Source organism: Buteo buteo, chromosome 3 (assembly GCF_964188355.1).
Source record: "Buteo buteo chromosome 3, bButBut1.hap1.1, whole genome shotgun sequence".
NCBI lineage: Eukaryota > Metazoa > Chordata > Aves > Accipitriformes > Accipitridae > Buteo > Buteo buteo.
In genome coordinates, this window is record NC_134173.1 from 32,737,642 (window position 1) to 32,753,550 (window position 15,909).

The 15,909-nt window shown below is 36.8% G+C and overlaps 1 protein-coding gene across 3 annotated transcripts in view; it reads left to right on the forward strand.

The window, feature by feature from the left end:
• UBE2V2 (ubiquitin conjugating enzyme E2 V2) overlaps positions 1-11,410 on the forward strand; it is a 30,252-nt gene extending 18,842 nt beyond the window's left edge. The window contains exons 3-5 of one of the 3 annotated variants that reach the window (XM_075023268.1): positions 3,093-3,218; positions 10,376-10,433; positions 10,607-11,410. In XM_075023268.1, the coding sequence (XP_074879369.1) occupies positions 3,093-3,218; positions 10,376-10,433; positions 10,607-10,656 (234 nt within the window). In that variant the 3' untranslated portion in view covers positions 10,657-11,410. The remainder of the gene's footprint in view (positions 1-3,092; positions 3,219-10,375; positions 10,434-10,606) is intronic. The other 2 variants (XM_075023267.1, XM_075023269.1) reach the window with 2 other exon arrangements.
• Positions 11,411-15,909: the final 4,499 nt, after the last annotated feature.

A 15,909-nucleotide genomic window follows, 5' to 3' on the forward strand; every position in this document is an offset into this window, starting at 1 on the left:
TTTAGTTTTTCCAGTCTGGCCTCCCCTATTACATGTTTCTTCAGCTGTCTGTATAAGCCAGTTGTAGTTTGAGACTTACTACTGAGTTGGGAACATATTCAGTCTGTACTTCCACCATTACTGCACATAAGTGTACAGTGATAGTACAGTAAACAGGGTAACTGTCTTTCCACATTTTATCATATGTGCCTAGTAATTTCAATTCTGTAGTAAACTGGCAATATATTTTCAACTTTCACAAGTTTTATCAAATACTCTTTCAGTATAGCAGTTTATGCATTTCAGTTGAATCATGCCTAAAGACCAAGCAGTTTTTAATTACGTCTAGTAAGATAAAATACTTACACAAAGTTCAAATCCTTCTGGCCTCTTAAGTTCTGTAGAGTGTCATCTAGGCTGTTAAAACCTGCAAGACAAGTAATCATTTCTCATGTCTTGAGTATCAGCCTCATCAGATACGAATGGACACATCTTGACTTTTGTGCATGCTTTCTCATGAGTTAAATATGATACAAAAGATCACTGTGTAAATCAGAACTTTAAATGAGTATATGTCAAGTAGCTCTAAGTTAGCATGTGTCTTTCACTGCTACCATGAGGTTATTATCGTGTGTGTCCTTCAGTGCTACAGGTCTTATTGGAAGAATTATCCAAGACAAGAAATGAGACCAGAACTTGGCCTCAGTGAAGATAATGTCTTCCAGAGTAACAGAATTCCAGAGTTAGATTCAGTGCAATTCAAGCTCCTTTTGGAAGTCAGTTAGTTGCAACTTGCAGCAGACTGTTTTGAACATCTGCATAATTGTGCTGAGCTCCTAAGATTTGGGTGCATTTGAGAGAGAATCAATTTAAAATATAAGCGTAATGATGGTATGCTTTGGATACTAGCTTTTGTGGAATCACAGTGTTTGAATACATTTTGAAGAAAGTTTGTAGTCTTACATGTTTTGAAAAGCACTTGCAAATGTGAGCTAAATAAAGTAGTGTCTCCCTGACTCTCCAAGCAGCCTCCAGACCTGCCTGTGACTGGTTTCTGGTTCAACGTAAGGTAGATCCTGAACACATCTTTGAAGGGAGCGACTATTATGTAGGAGCCCTTATGTTTTAAAAAATAAAAATAAAAAACCAAACCAAAACCAAGCTGGGATGCACTTTTAATTCTGGTCATTTTATGTTGCTGTAATTTTATTTTCTTTATGAAGGAGTGCATGCAAGTAATATTTTGGGCCATTTCGGGGACATGCAGTCTTGCTGATAGAATGACTTGCAGTACATGGCGGTTGTAGAAAGTGAAAGCCAGTGATGGCACCTTGAGAAGAAATGTATATCCAGTTTCAGGGTCTGTAGAAGATGGGTGTTTTTGGAATTGGCTGAGTTATGCAGACAGTGTGCAGTTAGGCAGAACACAGAGAAAGTTGCTAATACTGTCCACAGCATGAAGTTCTTCACATACGTGGCTTCTCTAGAGCTGTGCAAAAATTGCTTATCAGTTTTTTTTTTCTTGCTTCGTTTGAAAGGTAAACCAACATGGAGGGAGGAGGGGAAGATTCGTTTTGGATTAAAGGAAACATTTATCTGACCCCTCAAAAATGGAGTTTTAGGCTTTTTGGGGAGCTGGCCAGGGATGCTTGGCTTGCAGTGAAACAGTGACTTTAAAAACTGAGCAAAATTGAGAAGCCACCTGGATAGGAATACGGGAATGAGAATGAGTGCCGTTCTTAGGATTTTTCAGAGTTGTGAGCAGTGTATATATATATATATGTGTGTGTATATATATATATTGGCCTATTTCTACTATAACTGACAGCATCCCTTTCTGGGCAAGGAAATTGTTTTATCTGGGTGAATAATGGTAATTTTTATTACTGTGTTTTCTTGTGATGGTAGCAGCTATGGTACCTGTAGCAGGACAAGATTACTTTTATTGGGCCTTTAGTTTTTAATGGGAAAGAATAATAGAAAACCTTTTTTCTAACAAAGGTTGTCCTGCTTTGCCTTGTTGCTTTCTGATCCACTTGCTGCTCAGTCTCTGTGGCTTCTCAAAATTATGGGACACGGTTAAGGTGTGTCAGTAGTCCTATTTCCAATCTGCCTTTTAATTGACCACAGAGTGGCCTGTCATTTGATAACTTGACTGTGTGGTTGATTCTTTTACTTGGAGAGAATAACAGCTGGCTAATGGAGAACAGCTTAAAGATGTTCTTTTGGAAAGCTGAGAGGCATGTTACTGCTTTTGATTCATGTTAGCTGTATCTGTTACGCCAGTGGAAAGACAGGTGTAGAAACTGGGTTTATCTTCCTTTTGGAGCAGAGGTGTGTGCATCAGTGACCAGCAAAGCCACTAATACCTTTTATTGTCCGTGGCCCACTTGACAAGGTTAAAAAAAAGAACCATATTCATTTTAATTGTGCTTTCTCAAAATATATTTGCATTTAGAACGATCTGTTCCATGGTCACTTTGGAGTGATGCTTTCTGCAAACTAGCTGTCACTTTACTGTCCAAAGTTCATAAATACTCTAATAAACCAAGCAATCCTCAGCTATGGAAGTTTTAGATATCTTCTGGAGTGTTAATTGCTTCCAGAATATGTTTTTTGCAAATACTATTTTCATCTTGTTCTTGGTTGTGTCTTAACTGTTGGGTTATTGGCATCTTCATTTTTCTCCATTTCCAGTTTTTTGCAGTGTTAGATAATTTTTTACAGGGGAAAATGGTAATGGTAAAGATTATTGATTTTCTCTCAGTCCCCTACTGTGCCAAAGTTGTATTGAGAATGCAGGTGGGTAGGAAGGATAATAGAAAATGTGAAGTAAAAGAAGAATTGTATTCTGTTAAAACTTTTGTATGGTATAGTCAGTAAGTAGTGTAATTTATACATATTCATCAAGTAATCAATATAACCAAAACAGTGGAATATCAATCAGTAATCCAGGTACATTCAACTGGTATGTAATATTAACAGATTTGTAATTATTTCATATTTCTTAATCTTTATTCCTCTTGCCTTTGCTTTGTGTTTTTGTTTGTTCTTTTAATTTATTAATATTCAGGTTTCAGTAAGATGCATTAGTCTGTCTCTTTGCTTTCTAGACAAACTATGAAAACAGAATATACAGTCTGAAAGTAGAGTGTGGACCTAAATATCCAGAAGCACCTCCTACAGTTAGATTTGTAACTAAAATTAATATGAATGGAATTAATAATTCCAATGGAATGGTAAGTTGAAATGGTAAGATCAACCATGTTATTAATCTGTACTATAAATTATTTCTGTGAAAAACCCAGGTGAGGAATATGCATGTTGGACAGAGCTTTCATATTTAAATTTTACAGTATAAGTATTTGGTTTAAATCAAATTTTGGTTGCCTACTACTTCAAATTTTTAGGTATTTACAATATGTTAGTGGCTCTTAGTGGCTTATCAATGAGTTGAGCATTATTTATAGTATTGAAACAGTTGTTTCTTTTAAATGAAGCTGAAGATTTTAGTTTTGAACAGAAAAAAAATAAGTGTTTAAGCCATGTGTAGGTATTTCCCTTGTAATGCTCTTGTAAAAGAGGATTAGATTGATATTGTAACAGGAGTATTACAAACTTCATCTGATGTTTCCGTTAATTAATGGAGGTTATTACTGATGAGTCTTGCTCTGGATGTAGTAACTTACCTGTAATGAACCAATGTATTTAAACTCTTATTTTCTTTGTACTGGGTTTATTCAAATCCAAGGTGATTCTGAGCTTCAGTCTTAAGACCTTTTGATATAGATGGTAATCACTTTCATTTTAAAGATGAATTTGCCATAAGTTACTTTCACTGATCCTGCACTTAGAGTGGGATGAATTCAAGTACATGAGCAATGACAGCAGCTCGAGGAAGCTTGTTACTCCATTATTCACTAGATACTTTTATCCTGTGACTAAGTCTGAGGTACCCCATTGCTCAGTGAAAAGAGGTGTGAGCCATCTTGTATTTACAATGATATATGCATAATCAGCAGGAAGTAGAAGAATATATTACACTTGTCTGTGTGTACGTTTGTTTTTAGTGAATGCAAAATAATCGGTTAAGGTAATACTTAATTGTGAGTCAGAGCATCTTTGGATTTTAAATATTTTGCAAGATCTAAAAGAAAGATGGACTTGCATTTGTGTAATTAACAGTACTGAAATGTGAAGCTTTAGTATCTCAATGACTGTAGCAGAGGGAGAGGTTCTCAGGGGTTCATTTGAGCTGTTGTAGGTGGTAGGGTGGTGTACTAGCCAGTCATCCAAAACCAGTGGACTAACACTTCAGAAATAATCTAAAATTAATTTGGAGGTACTTCTTGCATAGCTAACAATTTTACTCTACCTGAAGTTCTTACTAAAATTGCTATCTAAAAACCAGCTGTTGCCCTCCATCACAACTGTGGCTTGTTGCCTAAGTATATGTGTTTATTAGGAGGTTGTGACTAGCAAAAGCTGCCAATCTGGATGCAGCAGAGCTTTTGGTTTGTTTGTATTACTATTTTCAAACCTCTCCCTAGTAACATGTATTACTCTGAATCACTACAGAAGTATGCTCTCATTGCTTCATCTGTGCATGCCTCAGAGTATAGGTGTTGGTTTCCGGAAGAGGAATCTCAGACCTGCAGAGCCTGAATGCTCATGTTTACTGGGCCATTTGGCTTGAGCTTTTGTTTGGAGAAGTCTACACTCCCTCAGCTTGCTGAAAAGCAGTGTGAATACTGTGACAAGGAAATATGCCTGGTCATGTTAAAAGCAGTGTTAAAATCCCATCATCACTACAGGAAAATTTGGGTTTAATAAGTTTATAAGCTTGTACAAAACCTTCATTCAGTTTTTCCGCAACAGTTCTATAAACAAATATATCTTATGAAGGATTTGCTATGCAAATGCATAACTTATCTTTTTAATGGACTTAAATAGGACTAGATATTATTTTTAATGAAAACAGTTTTCATAACTAATGAATTTAAAACACATTCATTATGTAATTTTTCATGTGTCCATTGTCCTGATATCTTGCATTTTAGGTTATTTCTTCGTTGTGCTCACTAGAGTTGTGTTCACTACAATCTGTCAGATAAACCAGGGGGCATGTTCAGCATCCTGCAACAGTTCCCATTGCTGCTTCCTGTTTTAGTGCCTTCTTGTTTCTTTCAAGCCACTCTTCCACTTTCTGATCCTCTTTCACTTAATAGATCATAAGCGGTTTGCTGCTGTCATGGTTTAACCCCAGCCAGGAACTAAGCACCACGCAGCCGCTCACTCACTCCCCCCCATCCAGTGGGATGGGGGAGAAAATCAGGAAAAGAAGTAAAACTTGTGGGTTGAGATAAGAACAGTTTAATAGAACAGAAAAGAAGAAACTAATAATGATAATGATAACACTAATAAAATGACAACAGCAATAATAAAAGGATTGGAATGTACAAATGATGCGCAGGGCAATTGCTCACCACCCGCCGACCAACACCCAGCCAGTCCCCGAGCGGCGATTCCCCGCCCCCACTCCCCAGTTCCTATACTGGATGGGACGTCCCATGGTATGGAATACACCGTTGGCCACTTTGGGTCAGCTGCCCTGGCTGTGTCCTGTGCCAACCTCTGGTGCCCCTCCAGCTTTCTCGCTGGCTGGGCTTGAGAAGCTGAAAAATCCTTGACTTTAGTCTAAACACTACTTAGCAACAACTGAAAACACCCGTGTTATCAACATTCTTCACATACTGAACTCAAAACATAGCACTGTACCAGCTACTAGGAAGACAATTAACTCTATCCCAGCTGAAACCAGGACAGCTGCATTCTTTGAATGAATGACAGGGTTTCATCTTCAGACAAGCTCTACTATCCATGCTTCTGCGTGCACCCTGTTTTTTGACATGTGGCCAGCTTGTCATCACATTGCTTGTAGATGTCATGAAAAAGTTGGTTACTTGCAGAAAAGAGACCTGAGAGAAACAGCCACTGAAATTGCATGTCCTAGCAGTGTTATCATACTATTCAAAACATTTGTAATGTTGTTAAGGTACACTTTACACAACATGTGTGCCAGTTAACACCTAAGGAAAGTAGGGCCCCCAGCGTGAGTTCAGAGGGTGATAATTTCTCAAGTTGGACTGTGAATGGTAGAGAGGGGAGATGGGTATGTGCTAGAGTTATCAGGGTTGTAAAGAAGCTAGTCTTGTACTGCCTTGTTGGCAGTGGTTCTTGGCCTTCTTGACTTACAAGTCCCTTTACGCTTTGCATGAAAAGTGCCTGTGTGTCATTAATTTATTAATACTGACAGTTACAAGTTTACTGACTTTTTGTTTGATCTTTCTGAGAGAGGAGTTTTGCTTATATGTAACTTTTCCATCAGCAGCATATCCTCAGGGCTCCCAGAGATTGCCGTTCGATAAATTTAGTGCAAGAAAGGAGAGGGCTACTTCAAGAGTATTTAATCTCAAAAGACTAAACTTACATGCTCTGAGTCACCCTGTTAAATTGCCTTTTCTTATCTGCAAGTTAGTTTTTGTGGTTTTCTGCTTTTCAATTTGCCTATGGAGCTACTGCATTTCTATACAGAATTAGGGTACTAAGTTCAGAAAAGCTAGTCCAAGTACTTACGTAGGGCTGAACAAAATGCCTTTATGTGCTAATGGCATTACTGTCGTAAAACTGTACTGAAATTATCATTCTTAACGCTGCGGGGTCTTTTCTCTTGGAGACTTGTGTATCCTATATTGGTAAAACACAGGTTACATTCTGAAGTGCTATTTATTTTGCCATGGTCTTTTGAGGATGTCTGATTTTTGCATCTGTGAGAGTGCTCTTCAGCAGTCTGTCTTCCAGGATTTGCAATCGCTTTTTTTCATCTAGATACCATTTACAGCTGGAAATACTTGTTTCCTTTAAACTCGCTTGGGACTTTATCAGCTATAAACCTGTAAACTGTTGTCCAGTTACAGCTTTGAGTATGTTTATTGTAGACTAAGCAGTTTACTACTTCTTAAAGTTAAGATATTGGGAACATTATAAACACTGAATACTTTGCAACATTGTGTAAAATTATTTGTTTTAATTTCAATTGTTTAGAAAAAATTATGCATTATACATATTGCTTCTCTTGCTGTTCTTTAAGGATCTACAGTGAGATACCCCCAGAATAAAATAGTCTTCAGGTTGCAGTTTTCAGCTTTATTAGCTTTTATGTGACCTTGAAACTTCTCCCTCTGTGTCCCAGGATGTGTCCTTGAATATTACATACTGCTTTTGTGTGATTTGAACATAGTTTGTGTCATTCTTCTGAATTTCTTACCATTGTTCTTCATAAAGTGAATTTATTGTGCACTAACTTAGAAATAAATTCTGCAACACAGAAAACAGAACCTGAGTCAAAATCTTTACTGCTGCGAGATGTCATGAAAAAAGTTGGTGACTTGCAGAAAAGAGACTTGAGATAAACAGCAATGAAAATGTCATGTTGCAGCAGTCTTTACTCAGAAAACATTCATAACGTTATTAAAGCAGAGTCTACAGTCTGTGAGTTTGTTGTTACAAATTCCCAGCCAAGAAAGAAAAGCTGGAGGAGCTTACTTGTAAGTGATCAGGTTTCATATTCCAGTACAGCCAGTGTATGTAGAATTGCATTGTTTGAACAGCACTGGTGACTGACTGCTATATGCTGTAACTGAGGCAGATCTCCAGGCTTGAGAGAGCCTACAAAGGCAAAGTTGAGGAGAAGGAAGATGATATGAAAGCAGAATTGCCAAGCTGAAGATAGACGTTCATTTGAGGAGTTCCAGAGCAACTGTTTTTCCAGCCATTTTTTGCGAACCCAGTCTTTATCTGAACAGATAATTATTTTAGATTTTGGTAGGTTTGAGAAAGAAAACTAGACCTACCTTTTTCTTCTTATCCATGTTGGTTTACCAGTGGTCTTCTAAAACAGTTTATTATCATATGGGCTTCCACCCCTAAGTGCACATCTTTCCTGGTTGGGAAATCTTCTGTTTCAACCATTACCTTGTCCTAGATAGTCATTTACTGTGGCTTCTTTCCCTCTTATTTTTCTCAGGGAGATTATTGATATTTTTTTTTTTTTTTTTTTTTTTGGCAGGTCAGTGACACATAATGTGATCTCTCCTCAGCCACTTTAGTAGAAAGTATTGTGATTCAGACTAAGATGGAAATTTTTTAACTACTGGTCTGCCAAAGGACTTAAATCAAAGCATTCAGGGAGTACTCTCTCATTTTGTTCCATTTTGCTAAATTGAAGAGGATGTCAGGTTAGCTGCAGAGAAGTACTAACAAATGTTAATAAGTGTGTCTGTATGTGAGAGGGGGGAAATAAGCTCTTAAACATCTGCAGCTATATGCTAAGGGAACATAAGATCTGAGCCCTCATTTCTTCTGTTACTTAACTCCCATGAAGTTTTTCTTCTTTCTGTAGGACCCCATGAGGAAAAATGGTGGTCTCATGCATTTTGCATAGCATTTTCTATATGGAGAACAATTTTGAGTAGTGTGATATTTACTATTCTAACTTTTGACATTAATTCATGTTGTTCCTAGTTTGCTGGGTCCAGCTCGTTGGATAGAAACTCTGGAGTGTCCTTCTTTAATCTTATCTAGAAGGACTGGAGAGGAAGAGATATCTATAAGAGCTTGGTACCTCAGAAAAAAGATTCAGGCTAAATGATGCCTTACTTAAGCTGCTACTTGATAACACAGGTGATCTCATCAGAATTTCCGTTTTACTCACTGCTGGTTTTATCTAATAGTCTGCCTTTTAAGAAAAGAGAACCTGTCTTCCAGTTGCAAGGATTATCCTGCTCTGATACTGGCTCTTACCTACCACATTAAACCAAATACCCCTTTAAAAAAGAAGTAGTAGCAGTCCAGGAATTACAATGATGGTCTGACCAGTGTTAGTTTCAAAACCTTTCTGGATTAGGTCATACACTCATCCGTATTTTAAACTGGCATGATCTTGCTGCATAATGGACCTTTCCTTTTGATGCCCTTTTTCTTCCAAATTTATTAATGTTTGCGATAATAAGTAATCTGACTGTCTTTCATACTGTAGTTTGATGATATGCTGTCTTTGGCAGCTCTGCTGACTTAAAGGGGTTCCTGACTCAGAGCAGAACATTATTTGTGTGAAGAGAAATGCTTATAGTGCTGAGCTGTGAATTGGATGAAGGATCCTGCTTAGGGACTTCTTTCCAAGGTGTTTTTTTAAACTGGATGGGTTCTGTCAATTCAAGTCGGAAAGTAGCTCCACATACATTTCATGGTTCACCTGAGCTGATAGGCAGTAGTACTGTTAAAGGAACAGGGCCTTGTGAGGGGGAGCAGAAGTTTTTTGGGTTAGTATTGCTGCCCAAGCCAGCATGTTGTTTAAATCTTGGCCTCAGCTTCCTCCTGCAAAAAGGTTTAGTCTCATCTGGTGTTCTGAAAATAGACAGCCTCACTTCAAACAATCTAGAAATAAAACGTCTGTCTTAACGTTCTTATTTTTGATTCCAGTGTTGTTTTTTTCTTTCAGTTTGCCCAAATTAAGATGGGATAAGAAACTTCTTGATGTTTTATGCTGCCTTAATCATAAAGCAGTGGTTTCCAGCACTTCTATAGCCATGTGGGCTGCCTGTGCTACTCTGCCAATGAAATTCAGTAGCATGCAATAGCCCTATTCCTGCCCATGGGCCTGCTTTGCAGTTGCACACCTGTACGCCCCTCTGTCTTCTGAAGTTCCTCCTTGCAGGGGCTGGGTGACCAGGACTTACCTGCTGCCAAAACAATTCCCAAGCTGACTTTCAATTGCTGACTTTCCTATGGAAACCTCCCTGTTATAATATAATTGTGTAAATTGTCCCACAGGTTTTATAAACGCATAGGAGAAGTCCCATGTCCTTTCCTTTCAGTTCATATTCAAATTGGTAAGTGATGTACAGTAATCTTCACGGCTCCATAAGATGACTTACTGTAAGAAGGATGCAAAGAACTAAGAAATGTCCAAACATTATGAATGAGTTATTTCAATAGTTCAAGCCATTTCTTAGTATACGTAGTGACTCTTTACGTATCAGAAGCATCATGTAATATCGATGTGAAATAAATCACTAACAATACTTGTAGCAAGGAAAAAACAAGGGAAATTTTCCTTTAGAAAGTTATTCTACAGACTCTTGTGTGGCAGGTTCTTTTAAAGAACTGAGGAAAACCCAAGTGTACGTATTGGCATAATGAAGATGATTATTTTTTTCTTTTTGGGGGGTAATTTGAAACAAATTAATAAATTTTACAAGATACGGCTCCAGTTTTGCAGTGAATGGTTCGCTGATCTCCTCCTCCCCCACCCCCTTTTCCTTCTCACTAATACTAGTATCAGCACAGATGGAAGGGTCCACCTGCATGGATCTTATTGCAGAATCTGTATCTGTGTAAGTATATGATTGTTTTCCTTAAAATATTTTATGAACACAGGGACTTTATGCCACAGAGAAAGTGTCAGAGAATGCTTAGACCCTTTCTTAGAACAGTTAGGTCAATAGCAGTTATCTACGTAGAGATTTTGTATTTCATCATAACTTATAACTCTCTCTTCTATTTCCAGGTGGATGCACGGAGCATACCAGTGTTAGCAAAATGGCAAAATTCTTATAGCATTAAAGTTGTACTTCAAGAGCTAAGACGTCTAATGATGTCCAAAGAAAATATGAAGCTTCCACAACCTCCAGAGGGACAAACTTACAACAATTAATTTTAGCTGATTCTCAAACTTCTGTCTTAAAACAACAACCTTCTACTCATGTTAATGTCTTGATTAAATCTCACAATGCAAACACCCACACATTAAAAGAATTTCAGCTGGTATACATGACCTGGACATTTGTAAGAATATATATAATATATGTATGCCCAATATGTTTTCAGGCACTATGGGAGAAAAAGGCAGCACAATTTTTTTTTTTTCTCTTATCGAGGCACTGTCATTTAAGCATAAGCCTGAAATAGCCTAAAATTGGAATTCAGGTTTTACAAGATGAAAGCATGACAGAAAGTGTCAGATTGCTGTGGAATAATATATGTTTCTGCAAATAATCTCTTGAGAAGGCAAAATATAAATGGCATGCTTTATCCATCTTGCTTAGTAAAAGAGCTGCAGTTAAATTTGTTTTAAAGTAGCAGGTACAGTGAATACCGTTGCTCATCTTGTTTAATTTTGCAAGGGTGTGGGTGCCGACTACTAGTAGTGTCACAAAGTATGTTCAGGATTGTTTTGATACCTGTATTTATAAAATGGGGGGGATTAATTTCTGTTAAGCAGCTCCTGTGTGTTACATGTATCGGACATGGCAAATATTTGTTTACAGTCTTTGTTCTAATAAACCATGCATTTAAGTTTTAGTGAAACAAAGGAAATGTATGGATATGTGATTGAGATTAAAGTTAGTCTTAAAATGTAAATAAAATGTGGAAAGTGTCTGAGGCTGTGCCATTTCTATAATAGTGATGTAATATATGTACAGTAACTTGCAGAAGTAGTGGAAAGCCAAACATAAGACTGCTGCTGGTTTTACATGCACCTTTTATTCTTACCACTTTTGTATGCTTAGTTTACCTGAGAGGTCAAGGTATTCCATTTGTGGCAGGGGAGTAAGTTCTGTCATCTGTAGTACCACTTCTTTAGACAACAAGTCTCTTGCACTGTGTATATATATATCTCTATAAAATAACAACCCCAAAATAAAAACAAAAAAAACTTGCCTACCTAACCTCTCCATCATCTTCCCTCCAGATTCTTTTGAGAAATGAGCATAACTTCCACTTTGCCTACTTGACCTCTGAGCAGTTTTCAGACCACATTGCTGAAGTCTGTCCTACTTCTCAGTCCTTTGTTTTGCTTTTGCAGTTGCTGCCTTGATTCTTGCTTTCTTGCATCTTTTCCTCTTTTATGTTTCTTGCCTTTTTTTCTTGTCTGTTCCACTTTTGCCTTTTCTGAAACACACAAAAAAGAAGCTTCAGGAAGCTTTAATAAAAATTACACCTGTGGTACAGATCATCATATTTCCATCTGCATTCTGTGTATCATATGCCATGACACCACTGTCTTCGTAGCTAGAATGCTTTCTGCCTCTCCTGCAATTGTTGGTCTGGTTTTTTTCAATGTATCTGTCTGGTGGGAGCTCTGGTTTTAGTTCTGTTACTGATTTCTCATAAGAAAGTAGTTAATGCTATCCTTTTGGAAATTATACCTTCTTTCCCCGCCCCCCTCTTGGAAAATGCAAGCCTTTGTTTATTTTGGTGAGAGCATGTAGCATTGGGAGCAAATCAGCTATTTGCATTCAAAATTTTATTTAGTGGTTCTTTTGAAAAAGTGAATATAAACAAAAGCCATCAACAGCCAGGTAACTTTCTTGGATATGCCTTTGCCTATTTCTGATGTAAAGAATGAACATTTAAAAGCAATAAACTAGGTGTTCTTTTTTTTTTTTAATGGAAAGGTTTAGTTAGTATTTGTCAGTTTATGCTTTTTAGACAAATTGGACACTTCCAGAATTGGTGGATTTGTAGCTGCCAGCTACCTCGTGTCTGTATTTATATAACATATCGTTTGTGATGGTTTGGCTGAAGTGCATTGCAACATTTTCTTACTTGATTTGAATTATTTTTATGCCATTAAATCTTTTTTTCTTACACTAATACTGCTAATCTATATTTAATCAATTAAAATAATGGAACTGTACAGTTCTGAGATGTGAATTTTGGGGAAAATTTCAGCATAAACTATTGAGAGAATGAGAAATACTCATAGACTATTACATGTTTGGTAACCTAATTTAAGAGACTGACTTATTCATGGAGCATGAAAAAGGGCTGGTTGTTTGCTTGTTTGTATGTGGTGCAAGTTGATCCTGCAACAGTTACTCCTCCTTGTCTATAGTCTTAACCATTTGTATCTGTGAAAATCTGCATATCCAGCTGTAACCAGATAACGTTTTGCAGAAGAAAAAAAAAGTGGAGGAGGGAGTTGACCTGATCTCTGACACCAGGGTATGTAATGTAAAGGATGACTGTAAAAATATTCCTGCAGTGATTTTAACTGTTGGTTTTCCATTTTGCTCACACTGGAACAAGTCTAAGTGTAATTAATTACAAAATTTTAAAATGTCTTTGACTACTGCATAAAGCTAAGAGCCTCCTCAAAACTCTTATTACCTGAAGAAGATTTTGAAGCACTGCTGCTTACTATTCTCCAGAAAGGTTACGTTGTCTTACAGGTATCCCTGTCTGATCAGTGTTCACTTAGTAATATGTTTTCTCATGTTCTTGTGGTTTCTCTTAGGTAGCCTACTTAGATGCCAAAATTTTAATTTTCCTCTTGTAAGTGTTTAAATTGTGTTATGTTCTTTTGGCAAGATTTGAATTTGCTATTGTTAGCAAGTGTGGTTTTTTTTCTTCTCAAAACTGTATTTGTACATCTTGCAAAGTAAAGCACCATTTTAAGCCAGTTGTATGAGGGGCAAAATGCAAAAGTTCTAAATATAATGTTTTTTTCAAATTGCATTTGAAAATTTGTATCATGTTGGTGGTCATCAACTGTGATTTAAACTAGTGTTGTACTCTGAAGCATTGCCAAGGTTCTTGTATTTTGGTTGTTCGAGGAAAGGATAAGTTTACTACGAAGCAAAGAAAAAACCCCAAAGATGGTATAATTTATGCTTCATAAACCTTAAGATATAATGAGCAAGCCTACAGAAATATCCACATTACAAATAATGTGCCTTACTCATTGATAATAAAGTACATGAAATATTGCAAGGTGTGCACCTACCAACTGCCTTGATTGCACTCATCTTCCTGAAAGCAAATTGAGAATACTTGACACCCAGCGAGACAGAGTCAGGAATGAATCCCTCAACTATTATGAAATAAATGCATAATGCACATTCCTCCTAAATGTTTGTTATTGTATAGGGGATACCTAAAGGAAAATTTTAGTGCATCCTGTGATAGTTGATCAACTATGTTGATAATAATAAACTGTGTAATTTGGACAAGTATTTGTGTTTTACATGGTTACTTATATGGTGAGTTTGTGGAAATTTATTTCTTATTTAGTAGCTTTCGGGACAATAATTCAGGGCCTAAAAATATTTATTACACTTCTCTTACAATATTTTTTTGATGCAGAAGGCTCATTTAGCAGGCCACCTGGTAATCATCCTATGACAGAGGCAGGGTGTCTGACTACTACTTGGTTTTATTCTGACCTCTAGTTTTTGAAAACAGCCAGATTGCCCCAGGTGTGGCTAGTCTCAACTGCTAGAGAAGGAGAAATAAACTGATATTAAGCAAGTCTAACTATGTGTTACTGTAACAAAAAAAGACTGCTGTTGGTCTTCTTTCTTTTATGCAAGTAAAATTCCAGATAGAAGTGAAGCAGTGGGAAAAAATATGTTTCTCATAAATTTTCCTCAATAATGTGTTCAGAACTCTTTCATGAAGCCTAGGAAGATTTCTGAGGTCAGGAGGTATTGGAGGAACATGATGAATGCCTGTGGTCTTTCTTTAATACTAATTTAAAAAAAAAAAAAAAAAGCTTTAAAACTAATGCATCTTGTGTTAACTTTACATGAGGAAACAATTGTGGGAGAGAGTTTTCTGAAAGAAATCATCTGTTCTGGTGATTGTGTTATTCCCTGAAACAGTGTGTTACACCTTTTCTGTTGCAGACCCAGCTGATCAGGGGCTAAAATCATATGAAGGATGTATTGCCTGTAATGCTGGAAGTATGAAAATAACTTACTTAGGCTGCTTTAAAAAAATACAAAAGAAAACACTTCACTAGCTGATCTCAGCTTTCACAGGAATGAGTACTCAATTCAGTGGTTAGAATACCAGCTTTCTACATTACCTTAGTGTTAATGTGGTTTGTAACCTTTTTTTAACTAAATGGATGTATACCTTCAGCTCAACTGATGAACAGTTTTAAATGAATGTACAGTGAATTGCATTCTATAAAATACATGCAATATACCAACTCTCAAGTAGTATTCCCATATTCAAACAGTTCCATGAAGTTTTTCAGTCTTTACCATTTTAAAATAGTGAGAAATACAAAAAGCCTTTTTATTATTTATACCAGTACTAAACTATATAAATGGATAACTTAATGGATGATGTTGAGGTAATGCACAAATAACCAGTGCTTGGGATCTCTTGATATAATGCATGTTTTCTGTACAAACTTATGACTCTTCACCATTTCTTAAAGGAAGCATCCCAACCTTCTGCTTTTAATATATGCAGGATGGATAGAACGTAAACATGGTTTTATAATGTATAAACTATGCAGTTTGGGTTTTAAAAAACTATACTGTATGTTGTTAACTCAGAAATACTAAAGGAATGGCTATGCAGACATAAACAAGGAAGGAAAGAAGGTTTTCAACAGCTGCTTTTTGCTTGTTCCCACTCTGCTCCCTGGTTATTATTACAGATGTGTAGGTATGCTGATTTAATGCATTGGCTGTTTTCATTTTGAATTATTATTAGTCCTACTACTATATTGCTATTACTATTATCTTTTTAAGCATGCAGGAATGAGAAAGGGAAGGGGGGAAGGGTTTGATATCCCTTTGCAATTTCTGATTAAAAATTATAAAGAAAAGAAGAAACCTGGTAAACACAACTGTTACTGACTTGACTTGAGAATAGACCATGAAAAATTGGCTATTTTTTCCCAATTGTCACAGGAATAAAAGCTGTTACAATTAGGATGAGAGCAGCTCAAATGTTAGAGCTGTGAAGTTATCCTGAAGATGTGGAAGAGGGTATTTGTAGCAGATCTTTCCAGTGTCATGAAAATTGGGTTAATACGGAAGAAAGGGTTGAGCCTCACGGAATGACTTT